Below are 16892 nucleotides of genomic sequence, written 5' to 3'. Positions count from 1 at the left end.
GTGGTTCAAAATGGCTCATCACCACCTTCTCAGGACAACGGGGGATGGGTAATAAATGTGGTCTTGTCAGTGTTGCCCACATCCCGAGAATCAATGTATTTTTTTAAAAAATCATTGCACATTTTAGGAAGGAAAAATCTGAGATTGGTAAAGTGGTCAGATGAAGGCTGAGCATCTGTTCCCATCTGTAGCAAACTAGTGGTACTAGGTGAAGGACAGGGCATGGTATTGAGTTGGGGTGTTTGGGCGAGGGAGAGAAATTTAATGCTTAAAATTATAAGCTTTAAAATGCAATTCTGTAGCTTGGAATGATTCAAAAAGTATTCACTTTTTGTTACCCAAATAATGAAAACAAAATATTGGAAAAGCACAAGTCGGCAAAATGCAGGTCAGTGTTTCAGCTGGAACTGTTAAGGTTGTTCTAATGAAGGGCCCCACCCAAAATGTTAACCTATTTTGCTGTTGCAGATTCTGACTATCTTCTGTATTTCCAGTGTTTTCAGTTTTTATTTGTGGGTTTTCTACTGGAGTTCTTCATCAAAATAATGTTGGGCAGAACTAATGTTCTGGAGCTTAGGCTCCGGTGATTCTTGTAAGAAGTCTTACAATACCAGGTTATAGTCCAACAGTTTTATTTGAAATCACAAGCTTTCGGAGGCTTCCTCCTTTGTCAGGTGAGTGATTCTTGATGGTTTATCAAATGACAGTGGTGTATTTTAGTCCTACAATTTCCTGTGTAAATGCCAAGAACATTATTGATTGAACTTCTGAGAATCTTAATTTTTTTTAACCTCTGTGTATTTGGCAACCATTAGCTTTTGTTTTAAAGGAGTGAGAGAATGGGGGAGAAATAAACCAATTTTTAAGTGATTAATTACATGCTTTGCTTTATCACTTTTTTTAAAAGAAGAGCTTCCCTATGGCTCAAAGACTTTGCTCATGAGCCATAGCAGGAAGGGTCCAGGTTCAATTCCCAGTCTATACCCAGTTAGCAGTTGACCCTGGTTCAATTCCCAGCCATTGTATCAAGTTCCTTTTAAACTACTTTACTTTGGTAACACCTAGTTTGGAGCGGAATCTGATGCTTATCTCAACCAGGGCAACTATAGTGGTGCTGCAATTGACCTTGGTGTCCCTGAGTTAGGGAGGGAGAAAATTGTCGAGGGTTTCCACTTTTGATCGCTGTTTAATGACTCCTGCTGGGTGTGGGTGTTGCAGGTCAGAATCAAGCTTGGCTGTGACACCCTTTTGTTTGAATAACCTGCCAACACTTGCTACCTAGGCTCACAATTAAGTAATGACCAGTTGGTTGAGGTACAGAAGGACAACTAGCACCTGCGACATTGTATCTCAGCAAAGAATCAGAACTGCAGGGGCAGGGAAGAAAAGGAGATAATTAGCAAGAAAAGAAAAAAGCCTCAGCGATGGCTTATCCAATGCTATAACTTTATCTCTAGTTTTAATTGTTGACAGTTGTTGAGATGGCAAACAGAAGAATGTCTTATGAATCCGTTAAGCATTTGTCTGCTAATAGCGCTCATGCTAATTTCTAGCCTATAGTAATGATGCAAAGAATAAAAATGTCAGTTTATCCCACTGTGCAAATTTGCCTCTTTATGACAGCTGTTTTTGAAGCTAGCTATTTTGGGAGCTGAGCCTATTCAAAATTCCTGGTTAGGTGCCAGTTTTTTTTTTGAGAAATCTAACTGACTGGCTAAGTCCTGTAGTGTAGGATTCCATCAAGGTTGAAAAGAATCAAGAATTAGTGATTGGGTGATTTCAAGCTTGCATTTTAAAAGTCTGTGGATTTTAGGAGGAAGAAAAGAAAACTGTATAGAGTTGTCCAATTTTGAGGAAAGAATAGAGTAGAAAACAATACGACGAGTCTTATTTCCAGGGAAGGATGCTGCTTCCATACCCAAGTCTTGTGCAGAAACTATTCCATTTTTTAAACCAGCATTGAAAACTTCCAGTCAACTATAACAGCACTGATGCAGCTAAGCTGTCTGAGTAGAGTTGGAATTGTGCATCATGGGATCTGGCTTTGAGAGAGCTACACCTTGATCATCAACAAAACTTTAACCCATTGAATGCTAAATTTCATTGCAGAACACAGTGTTTTAATTACCTATAACAAGCGCATTGTGAAATTTGATGACTGTTCAGTGATGCTGTGTAAATGAGACATGGAGTACATTATTTGCAGGTTACCCTGGTGATGGGTAATCTGTTAACTCCAGTACATGGTAACTAGTTTCCAATTTTCCTTTGTACATTAAAACCTCAGTCTTTTCTCTATAATATGTTCCCACCCCACCCATCACCTGGAAAAAGATACACCTGGGTTACTGTGTGGGATTCAGAACTCCTGTCAGAGAAAGTGGTGCTAGACTTTTACAAGAGGTTAACTGGAGACTCAGTCCTATTCATAAAGTGGGAAATCTCCATTTACTAAGGCATTCAATCATCCACCAAATGTCTGAGCTGTGTTGCTACCAGCTTGAATCTTCTTTGAGCTAATATTATGTAGAGAGCACAGTATGATGGGTATATCACAGGACATGGGCTTGTGTCAATCACTCATTGGTAACTTACCAGTGTTAATTGAGTTGCAATGGAGAAGCACTAAACAAGGGAAGAATTACAATGCTATTGTTGCCTCATGACTAGCAATCAGTTATAGAGAGGAGGTAACAGAGACCTGGGAATAATGCGGTTTGCCTGCCTTTGCATCCCCCTCTCTAAACAGGGTGGGAGAAATACTTTGGAAGGGTGAAAGTAACCCAAAAGCTTTTTCTACGAAGTTCCATAGTAAAACCACAGGCTACATGTAATCTGTCTACAATGTGGCAGAATGGTCTGGAGCAGTTTTTCCTTCACAATACAGAAATGCATTTCCAACAATCTATGGGGAGAATCTGCTTATAAATACATAATCTTTTTGCCACTTTTTTCCTCATCTATTTTCTCCTCCTCTCATGGAGACATTTATTTGTGCTGGCACAAACGAATGTCCTCTAACTCTGTGGTATACAACCATTCTGTATTCCATACACAATTTCAGCTCATAGCAAATTCAAGCTGGCAGCAACATGACTCCGAACATTTGGTACGTGATTGAATGGCTTAGTAAGTGGAGATTTACCAATTTACAAATGGGACTGAGTTCCCAGTTAACTTCTTGTGAAAGCCTAGCAGCGTTTTCTCTGACACAGTTCTGGGTCCTATGTAGTAACCCAGATGTGTCTTTTTTCAAGGTGTGGGGTACATACTAGAGAAAAGAGTGGGGTTTTAATATACAAACAAAATTGTAAACTTTTATAAACCGGTCATACTGGAGTTATCAGATTTCAAGTACTCCTCTGCTTTGGCCTTCCAGATGAGTCTGATGATCTGTTCATCCAAATCAGTGAAGACAGTTTGAGGGTCGTTTCTAGCATTTATGGCTCAGCTTCGCACTAAAGCTGCTGAACCATGGGTGAGCTTCTTCATCTTTCTAAAGTGGGTACAATGGCCCCTCTGAGTAAGATCTTCAATTTGTTCTGTATTTTGGACTTCTTTATGCTGCACAAGTGCTCCCTTTTGTTGTAGAAGTATTCAGACGTTCCAGTTTCACATAGGACCCTTACAGCTGTTAGGGGGACGAGAGAGAAAATTCATTGTTCTAGTCTTAATTAAAAATCGGGGTTTTAAAAAAAATGGAAGGCCATTGCTCAGACCAGCAAATCTATCCAGCCCCCATTGCAGCAAATGTTCACTTACAGAATAAATTGTGATGTCGTTCAATAAATGAACAGTGTTTGAAGGATTCAAATGAATAGCCTGAGCAGGTGTTGTGTTGAACCTAAAATGAGGTGCCAGCTGGTCTAGCCTTTTCTCCTTTCTGCCTTGTGTCTAGCACTGCTATTTGTTTATGGAAACTTTGAAGGATGTAGTGGAGGGCAGTAAGGATCCTGGAATTCATAACTTCTCGCCTCCAACAAGAGCTGAATAACTGAAAAAATGTGGACTGAGAGTCTTCAGTAACCTGGAAATCTGTACATTTAGTTACATGCATTTAGATTGATGAAGCTTTAAGAGATCTCAGAGTAAACATTCAGACTCTGGAGAGTGTGCTTATACTTCTTCTGTTGATGGTGTTTTCCTGGCACGGTCCAAACAAAAATCTAACCCCAAAGGGAGAAAGTTCAGGTATAGTTCAGAACACCGTAATGGGTGTGCTCTCAAAACAGTGGTTCAATGGGGTGCAAGGGGTAGGGATGTCAATCATCATTCCAGTGTTAAAGGAATGCTTTAGAATGAACAGCAACAACAACTTGGATTTCTATAGCACCTTTAACATACAAAACATCCCAAGGCACTTCACAGAAGCGTAATCAGACAAAAAATTGACACCAAGCCAAAGGAGGAGATATTAGGAGCATTGACCAAAAGCTTGGTCAGAGCAGTAGGGAGTCCTATAATTTGTAAGGAAATTCACATCTCTTATTTTGTAAGAAAATGTCAATATTGAATTTTGTTTTGAAAAACTTATCAAGAGTTGACTGGCCTCCAGATCAGACTTGCAATCTCGGCACTGTTTACAAAACTAAGAGTGAAAATATAACCTGAGGCCCTAGCAACCTGATCCTCATTGCTTTCGGTGGAGTCAAAATTGAGCAAAGAAACTTACTGTTTGCCCAGCCAACACTAGCAATTTCATGGTGAAAGAACTAAGATCAGGAGGGCAGCCACAATGTCATTAGAGGTAGATACATGTGGAGGGGTTGAATATTTTCCCATGTGTGTTCATGGTATAAGGCCATTCTGCACTTACAATTATTGTTCTAGTCAAAGGAAAAATATGTCATAACTGAATTTCCTGATTTTAAATTTTTATTGATACTATGCCCATTGCTCCTCTGAACTTTACTACTACTTCCTAAGCTGCAGTTTTGCTGCCCTACACGCTCTTTCTCTCATCCCCCTCCCATCCCCAACTTCCTACTGTGTTCAAATCGAAATTCATTACACTGTGTCTCCTATTGCAACCCATTCTTTCCCAGAAACTCAAAACTATGTAACTTCTTACCTCCTTCAGTCTTGCCTTCCTCCTGCTATCTTCATGCTTTTAAAAACCTGATTATTACTCCCTGATAAACCTTATCTCTTAATTTCTCTCATCTTTTTTAAATGGCCTCCTTCTGTACTATAATTGTCAGAGGTGCTGTCTTTCAAATGAGACATCAAGCTGATGTTCTGCCTGTCTGTTCAAGTGAACCTGGAAGATTGCATGGAGTAGTTGTTAATAGCAACTGGCCAGTGCACAGAGGATTGGAATAGACCTGGGTGGCGGTGCTTGTTCTCTGGGTTAAGAGATGGTTTGTGAGATGAGGGGAGTGAAGTGCAATTATTAGCATTTAGAGATTCAGTTTCTTTTTACACCCCCCATTCCCCTCTTTTTAAAAAAAAGCACTTTGGGGAACAACTTTGCAATTGAAATAGGAGGGGATTATGTATCTTAAAATAAGGCAAGATTCCTGATTATAGAATTATCTATGAACATGGCATGGAAGAGTGTATGGAGTGCTCAGTCCTTACTCTTCCATTTACATTCATTATTTGATTTATTTTACAGAGTATGCATGAAAAAATCAACCGGAGAACGATTTGCACTAAAAATTCTCCTTGATCGGCCAAAAGCAAGAAATGAGGTAAGCGTGTGGTGCTTTTAAAATATATTTAATAATATAAATTGCAATTTATGTTGATGGATAAAATTATTTTTCCTTCAAACTGTATTGTCCCCAACACCACATGGCTTCTGGTTGAGGGTTAGTGCAACATCCTGCTCAAGTGTTGAGAAAGTAAAGGGTAGGGTTCTGCCTTCATCAGGGGTTGTAGGCAAATGAGCTGCAAGCTTGCAATCTTCCTTCTAATGTTACCCTACATTACAACGGTGGTTACACTTCAAAAGTACTTCATTGACTGTAAAGCGCTTTGGGATGTCCTGAGGTCGTGTATGGAGCTATATAAGTGCAAGTTATTTTTTTTCTTCTTTCTTTGGAATGTCAGGTATTTATACAGAACTTGGTTGCTGGAAGTTGCAGTGTTGTAATATGTGACTGTTGCCACTGGGCTTACAAAGTATATACCAGTGTCAATATTCCAAAGGAAAAATCATGCTGCCCCAATGCTTTTTAGTCTAGTGCGCTATTTTTAATTGGCTCAATTTCTTCTTTCATTTACTCACTGCCAGTGGATGACTTTAGCTGCTGGTGCTTTAGTGTCGCATAGCGTAAAATGTTGGCCCAGAAATTGCTGGAAAAATAACGGTGAGTTCATGGCATTATTGGTGCGTTAAAAACCCCAGGAATTTGTGGCGAGGAAGAGATACGCCATGAGTTGCGAATCGCCACAAATTGCTCGATGACTTGCGCCGTTAGCCTCGCAAAAATCGGAGCTCGCTGTCGACCTCCCTGTGAGTGTTGAGATTGCTGGATTTTGCGCTGTAAATACGAACGAACCTCACCGTAGACATTTAGGGCTGGTATTTCATGTCGTAAGGACCCTGTTAATGATGTGATTTATGGTCCTGACATGAAACTCAACCTTGGAGGCCCAGAAGGGGAACAATTGATACCGTGGAGTCTTACTCCTGCAGGTGGTAATTTGTTCCTAGAAGTTTTTTAAATTTTAAAATGTTTTTCTTACTTTTCCGATCATTTTTTTCTCAAATCAATCTTCCTTTCCCTCTCTTTTTATTTCTCTCTCTGTATCTTCCGATTTTCTTCTCTGTCGTCCCCTCTGTGTTTCTTTCTTTATCCTTAAATTTCATTGGTTAAGAAGATAGACCATTGGACCTGACGTTCACGAGGTCCCAGATACCCAGTTGATGTCACTCTGCCGTTATCAATTCACGTTTCCAGCAATTTGCGGCGCAAAAATAATACGACCTGAAGGATGAGGGGAAAAATCCAATTCATGGTGCTCGCTCGAAATGCACCGCTCCACCAATTTCTGGGGCGTGCTCTACAGGTGCAAGACAAGATTGAAAATACAGAAATTATAATTATACTGCATGGTGTTCATTGCAGTTCAAGTGAGCAGTGTGTGAAAATTTCATGTGCCTAGCATTACTCTTCATAGAAATCCTAGTGAGAACACTGAACCTGGTGTCTCAGCCACTTCCAGAGGCATGTAGACTGATATCAAAAGGTGGTTTCATACAGTACCGCCCAAGGCACAAAACAGGTGCCAGCAAATAAACATGTTTCAAATGATGTCAGATACCATATGCTGCCATTTAGGCCTGGCTGTACATGGGCTGAGATTCTGACGTCTGAACACTTGTGTATGATCACTTCTGAGTTGCCATTGGTGTTCTGCAATGTAACCTGGGTGAATACTGGACAAAAGGACAAATGTGCCTTTTTAGGAAACGGTGAAAGGATTTTCTTCCCTCGCTCAGAGATTCATTGCAGCAAGGCAACTTCTGGCCTTTGGATTTGTGGGCACTGGGATGTGAAGAACCATAGAAGCTGGTGTGCTGGTCTCAGCCTGACTTTGCAGTTGTTCTTATTGTGATTTATAAACTCTGCAAATCTCACCAGTGTTTAAATTTAGAGAATGTAAAAACTTAAAGGAACGTTTGACTTGCATGCAAGATTCTATGTGCCAACAACTACCAGGATGACTACTGAAGGACATCTTTACTACTGTCTGCCTCGGGGAAGGTGATCAAGCTATCTTTAAAATTGTTTTGTTGTCTCTTCTACTCACTTGGCTTTGTATTGCCTCATTAAGGCAGAGGAATGAAGGATTCTATGTGTTGAGCCACCAGTGCACTATGCCATGAAATATTAGGATGTGTGTGCTTGCACAAGTAATTTTTTAACATGGTGAGTACCTCATCATGCACGTACTGTCAAGGGGAGACAGTCGCCAGCAGCTGAGTGTTTTCCATCAAAGAGGAAAGTAGAGGGAGGCCACACTCCCTCGCTTTCTAATTACAGGCCTTTGTCAAAGTTGCAATCAACGTGCAGATTGCTTGCAGCCCACTTGATCTAAGATGTGGATCTAAAACAGCTTAAAAAAATAAACACAAACTAAGGAAAGATAATTACAGGCTGGGTCTTACACAGCAAAAAACTGAGTCTAGAAGGTTAGAATGTAAAGAATCGCTTCAAAAAACTGTGTCTTCCTCGCCAGGCATTCTATAGTGTTAATGATCATTAGTGGAGTAGAAGCCAGTCTGTTCTCAATTAGTGCTGAGTATGTCTCCTGCTTTCTCACAATCCATTGCTCTCTCAGGCTTGCAAAGTACATAATCATTAGCAAGAGTTTAGAACAAGCAATATTTCTAAATATAGTATTGCTGTGTATATATGGTCAATAACAGCGCTAAGAAACCTATTTATTCCTCTTCTCTTTTTCCACCCTTTCCCAGACAACAAAATAAAGCAAAGTAGAAGGGAGTCTTCAAAGGAATGCAATTCTTTCCTGTCTCTGCAAATTCCAGTATAATTTCATGTTTGTTTATTTCAGTCTCCATTGCCCAGTGCCATTGAGTAGAACAGGAGGTATACAATCCTCATAACAATTAACTCCCCCAGCCACTGACCAATGAAATAGGTAGGGGCCACTTTGGGGTTTTTAGCAGCAGCCTATTTCTCAGATTCCTGGCAAAGACTCCAAAGATCTGAAATGTAGCAATTTCTTACAAAATACTGGACAGACATAGTAAACAATACATTTCTTTGTTTTCATCAGATACGTTGACTATCAGCCAATATGTAAGAAAGTGAGGTTTAATGAGATGGAAAATGCTGGAAATGCTCAACAAAGCTATCGGCATCTGAAAGAAAAGTCAGGTTAAGGCTTCGGTCGGAAATCCTTTGTCAGAATTATGATACCGGTAGACTTGCTGTGTTACTGGCATTTTCTGTTTTTATTTCAAATTCCCAACATTTAAAGTTTTAAAACTTTTTTAATGAAATATTTAGTTTGGACAGCGAGTGGTACAAATTGCTTTACGTTTGTGAGTTTGTAGAATAGAGATCTGCAGCAGAAAACATTTGATACTGTGTTTTTAAAAAAAAAAATTACACATGCTTTCTTTACATCTTTCAGCCAACGTCCCAGACTCTTCCATCACCATCCCTGGGTATGTCCTGTCCCACCGGCAGGACAGACCCACCAGAGGTGGCGGTACAGTGATATACAGTCAGAAGGGAGTGGCCCTGGGAGTCCTCAACATTGACTCTGGACCCCATGAAATCTCATGGCATCAGGTCAGACATGGGCAAGGAAACCTCCTGCTGATTACCACCTACCGTCCTCCCTCAGCTGATGAATCAGTCCTCCTCCATGTTGAACACCACTTGGAGGAAGCACTGAGGGTAGCAAGGGCACAAAATGTACTCTGGGTGGGGGACTTCAATGTCCATCACCAAGAGTGGCTCGGTAGCACCACTACTGACCGAGCTGGCCGAGTCCTGAAGGACATAGCTGCTAGACTGGGCCTGCGGCAGGTGGTGAGCGAACCAACACGAGGGAAAAACTTACTTGACCTCGTCCTCACCAATCTACCTGTCGCAAATGCATCTGTCCATGACAGTATTGGTAGGAGTGACCACCGCACAGTCCTCGTGGAGATGAAATCCCGTCTTCGCACTGAGGACACCATCCAACGTGTTGTGTGGCACTACCACCGTGCTAAATGGGATAGATTCAGAACAGATCTAGCAGCTCAAAACTGGGCATCCATGAGGCGCTGTGGACCATCAGCAGCAGCAGAATTGTATTCCAGCACAATCTGTAACCTCATGGCCCGGCATATTCCTCACTCTACCATTACCAACAAGCCAGGGGATCAACCCTGGTTCAATGAGGAGTGTAGAAGAGCATGCCAGGAGCAGCACCAGGCGTACCTAAAAATGAGGTGCCAACCTGGTGAAGCTACAACTCAGGACTACATGCATGCTAAACAGCGGAAGCAACATGCTATAGACAGAGCTAAGCGATTCCACAACCAACGGATCAGATCAAAGCTCTGCAGTCCTGCCACATCCAGTCGTGAATGGTGGTGGACAATTAAACAACTAACGGGAGGAGGAGGCTCTGCAAACATCCCCATTCTCAATGATGGCGGAGTCCAGCACGTGAGTGCAAAAGACAAGGCTGAAGCGTTTGCAACCATCTTCAGCCAGAAGTGCCGAGTGGATAATCCATCTCAGCCTCCTCCCGATATCCCCACCATCACGGAAGCCAGTCTTCGGCCAATTCGATTCACTCCACGTGATATCAAGAAACGGCTGAGTGCACTGGATACAGCAAAGGCTATGGGCCCTGACAACATCCCAGCTGTAGTGCTGAAGACTTGTGCTCCAGAACTAACTGCGCCTCTAGCCAAGCTGTTCCAGTACAGCTACAACACTGGCATCCACCCGACAATGTGGAAAATTGCCCAGGTATGTCCTGTCCACAAAAAGCAGGACAAATCCAATCCGGCCAATTACCGCCCCATCAGTCTACTCTCAATCATCAGCAAAGTGATGGAAGGTGTCGTCGACAGTGCTATCAAGCGGCACTTACTCACCAATAACCTGCTCACCGATGCTCAGTTTGGGTTCCGCCAGGACCACTCGGCTCCAGACCTCATTACAGCCTTGGTCCAAACATGGACAAAAGAGCTGAATTCCAGAGGTGAGGTGAGAGTGACTGCCCTTGACATCAAGGCAGCATTTGACCGAGTGTGGCACCAAGGAGCCCAAGTAAAATTGAAGTCAATGGGAATCAGGGGGAAAACTCTCCAGTGGCTGGAGTCATACCTAGCACAAAGGAAGATGGTAGTGGTTGTTGGAGGCCAATCATCTCAGCCCCAGGGCATTGCTGCAGGAGTTCCTCAGGGCAGTGTCCTTGGCCCAACCATCTTCAGCTGCTTCATCAATGACCTTCCCTCCATCATAAGGTCAGAAATGGGGATGTTCGCTGATGACTGCACAGTGTTCAGTTCCATTCGCAACCCCTCAGATAATGAAGCAGTCCGAGCCTGCATGCAGCAAGACCTGGACAACATCCAGGCTTGGGCTGATAAGTGGCAAGTAACATTCGCGCCAGATAAGTGCCAGGCAATGACCATCTCCAACAAGAGAGAGTCTAACCACCTCCCCTTGACATTCAACGGCATTACCATCGCCGAATCCCCCACCATCAACATCCTGGGGGTCACCATTGACCAGAAACTTAACTGGACCAGCCATATAAATACTGTGGCTACAAGAGCAGGTCAGAGGCTGGGTATTCTGCGGCGAGTGACTCACCTCCTGACTCCCCAAAGCCTTTCCACCATCTACAAGGCACAAGTCAGGAGTGTGATGGAATACTCTCCACTTGCCTGGATGAGTGCAGCTCCAACAACACTCAAGAAGCTCGACACCATCCAAGATAAAGCAGCCCGCTTGATTGGCACCCCATCCACCACACTAAACATTCACTCCCTTCACCACCGGCGCACTGTGGCTGCAGTGTGCACCATCCACAGGATGCACTGCAGCACCTCGCCAAGGCTTATTCGACAGCACCTCCCAAACCCGCGACCTCTACCACCTAGAAGGACAAGGGCAGCAGGCGCATGGGAACGACACCACCTGCACGTTCCCCTCCAAGTCACACACCATCCCGACTTGGAAATATATCGCCGTTCCTTCATTGTCGCTGGGTCAAAATCCTGGAACTCCCTTCCTAACAGCACTGTGGGAGAACCGTCACCACACGGACTGCAGCGGTTCAAGAAGGCGGCTCACCACCACCTTCTCGAGGGCAATTAGGGATGGGCAATAAATGCCGGCATTGCCAGCGACGCCCACATCCCGTGAACGAATAAAAAAAAAGAGACATATAAGTAATATAGTGAATTGACATAGTATGTTTCTAATGTAAGTTATTTCTTTGTCTCATTTCCAGGTTCGACACCACCTGATGTGTGTGGGCCACAACAACATTGTTCAGATTATTGAAGTTTATGCTAACAGTGTTCAGTTCCCCCATGAGTCCAGTCCAAGGTATGACTTAGTCACAGTAACAAATTGGAAGGTGAAATAAACTATCGGTTATTTCATTATGTGGAGGAGTTATAGTTCTGTTTTTTTTTAAAAATGAAGTGCACACCATTGTGAATTAGGTAGCACATTAAGCAAGAAAGCTGATGTGGACATTGGTTGGAATCGATTGCCGACTGCTTCCTCTCTGCCACCCACAAGTCCTAATTGAAAATAAATTTGGGCCACTTCAAAATAGTTCTTAATGGTCACCACAGCACAGAGCTGTCCATAATTCTCAACAAATTAGATCTAAATTTATAGTCTTGCTGGATGTTGTTCAAGGCATTGTACTGTATCATTGTTAAAGGCATTGTACTGTATCAGATTTGCTAATGCTTCATGCTATACTGAGTGCAAAAAGTGGAAGATTGTTCTGTTTCTACAGCTGACATTCCTCAATTGTTTTCTTTTCTCTTTCTCATGTGTTCTCAATTGCACATTCTCTCTTTTTCCTATTCCTTGGTTTCTTGCCTTCTTTCGCCCTCACACTCTCCCTTTCTTGTCTCCCATTGTGTCCTATGTTTGTTGCAATGCTCTTGCCACTAAATTCAACTTGCTATCCTTTCACAATCTCCAGGGCTCGGCTGCTAATTGTGATGGAGATGATGGAAGGTGGGGAGCTGTTTCACAGAATCAGTCAACACAAGCACTTTACAGAGAAAATGGCAAGCCAGGTTACTAAACAGGTGAGAAATGCTTTATTCTTCCACATGGGTGGAGGTGGCAATAAAGCACCATCTAGCGGTAGAAAAGTCAAGGTATCCTAAAATGACTGCAGGCCCAGGAGCTGACAACTCTCCCTTACTAGGCAGTGTTAAAGAGAGAGAGAGATGTGATTCTGGACTCTGCTGTTAGGCAGAGACCAAGGGCAGGACTTTAACTGGGGAAAAACGGGTGGGTTGGGGGTGGGGGGGCATTGAAAAGTGCAACAATTTTAGACCTGCCCCCAGCCTGGTTTTCAACGGGTGGGACGAGGGGTGGACAATCAACCCACTCTCAGGAGGCAGGTTGGTCACTAAAACCTTTCAACGAGGCTGCATGCCTCCATTTTGAAAGGTTATTCCATTGCAAACCCTGGGGGCTGGGATTCCTGGTCCTTCTCCTTCACGCCACATGATGGGAGGTGAGAAGGCCCAAAACTGCAGGTAAGTACCTTTCTGGCATAACGTGGGCCTGGAGGAGCAGGAGTGCTTCCCCCAGGCCCAACAAGCCTACCTGCAGCGACACCCCCCCCCCCCCCCAGAACGATCACGGATTCCTGACCCGACCCACCCCCCCCCCCCCCCCCCCCCCCCAGTGACTGACACCTGATTCACTCACTCGCGCCCCCGACCCCACCCCCTCTCAATGACCGACACCCCCAGTGACTGACACCTGATTCACCCCTCTCCCCAGTGACCCTCTGCCGTGGCACCCAATACCCTCCCCCCCCCCCCCCCCCCCCCCCCAATCCATCCATCCAATCCGACTTAGCTGAACACTTACCTTTTCACTTCCTCTTCCTTGCTCTGCTCCCATCTTCCCATCTGACAGGCTGGTCTCAGTCAATCAGGCTGGCCTATCGGACGGGAAACCGACAAAAAAAAATAAAAAGACGTTCTTACATCAAAATCGTAAGGATGTCCAGGAAACCCATACTTCCAGGTTTCCCGTCTGCGATTCGACCCCCGGCTCCAAGTCAAAATCCTGGCCCAAATGTTTCCCTCAGATGGGGTTAATTCAAGTATAAGTCATTCCTCGGTTACTCATGTTTCCTTCAATCAACAGTATCGAGACTGTCATTGGCAGAGGGCTGGGAACATATTGCTTGGACACTTATCCAGGGAAGGCTTGTTGTGGGGAAGGTTAAAAATAATTGTGGGTAAAGGATCAGTGGTCAGGTTAGCAGTCTGGGAGCTAGGTATTTGAACAGAGCTCCATGTGTACTTGTTATTTCTTCCTGGTCTTCTAAATAAAACGCCACTCAATACATGGATGAACCGTACAAATAGATGAGAACTCAGTTTAACATTTCTTCCAAAGGACAGCATCTCTAATAACGCAACAATCCTTAGTGACTCACTAGAATCTTAGATATGCTATCCTAATAGTCAATTTTTAACCTGTGTTATGAAAATAGAAATAGTTATTTAAAATACTGCATTTGAAGCACTTGCTTAATGCTCATTGATTTTAAATGGGCTTGAAATTTTGTTTTGTATTTGTGCTGAATAAAAAGATTCAAATTTAAACTTATTCCTGAATTATTTATGAGCCCTAATTCACATTGAGGAATGCAATTTGAAAACATTCATCTAATTTTTATTTATATTTATTTAATTACATACAGGCAGTTGAGGAAGAAAATCATTTACAAAACAAATGTTAAATATCTCAAAAAAAACCTATAAAATAGAACATGCATTGTATATTTTGTATAAAGTTGTAAAGAGTTTATATCAGGAGCCTAGTACCTTCAGTTAAGGTTGCTTGCATCTGAATCAGAAGATTGTAGGTGCAATCCACATACCAGGATCTGAGCTCATAATCTAGGCTGGTATTGGGGGAGTGCTGCATTTTGAGAGGTACTGTCCTTCAGAATAGACGTTAAACCTAAGGTCCTGTCTGGCTTTTCCAGTAGGCATTATAGGTCTCACAGCACCCATTGAAGAATTTCTTTGGCATCCTGCCCAATATCCCTCCAACCCATACCACTAAATTCAGATAAACTTCTTGTTCTCTTCATTGCTAGTGTTGAATGGCTGCTATCTTTCCCTACATAAGTCACTGCACTTCAAAATTAATTTAGTATATGACTCATTAGGAGACATTTTGACATGATGAGGCACTATATAAATGCAAGTATTATTGCAATAGAAGATCTTTGTTTCCTGTCACAAATGGAACAATTCTTCCTTAAAAGCGACATTAACCTTCTGATTTGTGACTGAAATCGAAATCATTTGTGAAAAGAGAAAGTATAGATATGTGCATTCCAGCATTGATTCCAGTACTGATGTGTAGGAGGTGGTAGAGCACTCCTCTTAATCATTTTGGAGCGTTCCCCTCTTTTTCGATATGAAGTGGGTTTAGAGTGAGGAGACTTTTTTGTGATTTTAGATATAAATCCCATATGCATTTGCTCCATATTGCTAACTGCAGTGTTTTCAGTCTCTTTAAAAGCTAATCATAGGATGACTGATTTCTCCCCTCCTTGGTCATTGAATATTTACTAATATCTGCCTGTATTGTGTTATGTTTTTTGTGCAGATTGCTCTGGCTATACAGCACTGTCACTCCCTGAACATTGCCCACAGAGACCTCAAACCTGAAAACCTCCTCTTCAAGGACAACTCTCTGGTGAGTACCAGAATCAGAGGCTGACCATGCAACTGGTAAATCTACTAGTCTAGCTACATAGTAACCCTCTTCAGGATTTATCACTATTTTAAACTATAATTATATAGTAGCAAACCTCCTGTGGCACTGCTCATAAGCCAGAAATTATGCTGTTTTATGAGGATAGAAGCATTACACCTTATTTTTAAAAAAGAATATAGGCAGTGTCCCTTTTAGCCTAGAAGGTGTATGTCTGTGCATTCTTGGAAATGAATTGTGGATTCACTTTCAGGTCAGGTTGCAGATGGGAACCCTGGGTTTGCTTGATTGACAGGTCAGTTAACAAGATGGAGGCAGTGTGGAACCAGTATTCTCTTGGAGAGTGGTAGTTGAAACCATACATGCCAACAGTTTTCAGCTCCCGCTCATGCTGTTGGCACCGGAGGCTGGAATAAAACTGGTTTTGGGCTCCCTGAAAATAGAACTGAAAAAGTTTAATATCATGTGAAAAGTAGACAGTTAAAATATATGTGAAACACACAGCATTTTCAGATTGTTTTGCATCTGTGCAACAGGTAGAAAGTGTAAATTATCGTAATTATAAGAACCATTCTGTAAAAGTTCTAAACTTTCCCACATCTGCACCTAGCTTGCAGCTATATTACTAATGTATCTCCTATGGCTTTGCTCATATTAAATCTTAACCAGACTGTTCACAACCTCAGAATCCTATTTGACCCTGAACTGAGCTGCTGACCCAATGTCTTCTCCATCACCAAGATTGCCTACTTCCACCTCTGTAATATCACCTGTCTCCGCCCCAGCCCATCGACTGTTGAAATCCTCATCCATGTTTTTGCTACCTCCAGACTCTATTTATTCCAATGCTGTCCTGGCCTGCCTCCCGCCTTCCACCCTCCATAAACTTCAATTCATCCAAAACTCTGCTGCCCGTATCCTAACTCGCACCAAGTCCCGTTCACCCATCACCAATGTGCTCACTGACCTACATTGGCTCCCAGTCCAGCAACGTCTTGAATTTCAAATTCTCATCCTTGTGTTCAAATCCATCCGTGGCCTCACCCCTCCCTATCTCTGTAACCTCCTCCAGCCCAACAGCCCTCCGAGAACTCTGCATTCCTCCAATTCTGGCCTTTTATACATCTCTAATTTCCACTGCTCCACCATTGGCGGCTGTGTCTTCAGTTGTTTAGGCCCTAAGCTCTGGAATTCCCTCCCTAAACTCCTCCGCCTCTCTCTCCTTAAAACCTACCTCTTTGACCAAGCTTTTGGTCACCTGTCCTAATATCTCCTTACATGGCACAGTGTCAAATGTTGTCTGATAACACTCCTATGAAGCGCCTTGGGATGTTTTACTATGTTAAAGGCATTCTGTAAATGCGTGGTGGTGTTGTAAGATGAGCTCTCTGTCTTGCCTGTCTCTGGTCGTCGTGCTGCTGGTTCATTTTTTAAAAAAAAATTCCCGACTCT

General features: G+C 42.8%; 1 protein-coding gene across 6 annotated transcripts in view; it reads left to right on the top strand.

Annotated features, from left to right (window-relative positions):
- The window catches only part of mapkapk5 (MAPK activated protein kinase 5), a 50127-nt gene that overhangs the window by 12451 nt on the left and 20784 nt on the right, over window positions 1–16892 (top strand). For all 6 annotated transcript variants that reach the window (XM_068005977.1, XM_068005976.1, XM_068005975.1 and 3 more), the window contains exons 3-6: window positions 5618–5693; window positions 11947–12044; window positions 12661–12769; window positions 15333–15422. In XM_068005977.1, coding sequence (XP_067862078.1) covers window positions 5618–5693; window positions 11947–12044; window positions 12661–12769; window positions 15333–15422 — 373 coding nt within the window. The remainder of the gene's footprint in view (window positions 1–5617; window positions 5694–11946; window positions 12045–12660; window positions 12770–15332; window positions 15423–16892) is intronic.

This window comes from Heptranchias perlo, chromosome 25 (assembly GCF_035084215.1).
Source record: "Heptranchias perlo isolate sHepPer1 chromosome 25, sHepPer1.hap1, whole genome shotgun sequence".
In the NCBI taxonomy this organism is placed as follows: Eukaryota; Metazoa; Chordata; class Chondrichthyes; order Hexanchiformes; family Hexanchidae; genus Heptranchias; species Heptranchias perlo.
The sequence above is the reverse complement of the archived record's forward strand: the minus strand, read 5'-3'. Positions and strand labels throughout refer to the sequence as shown.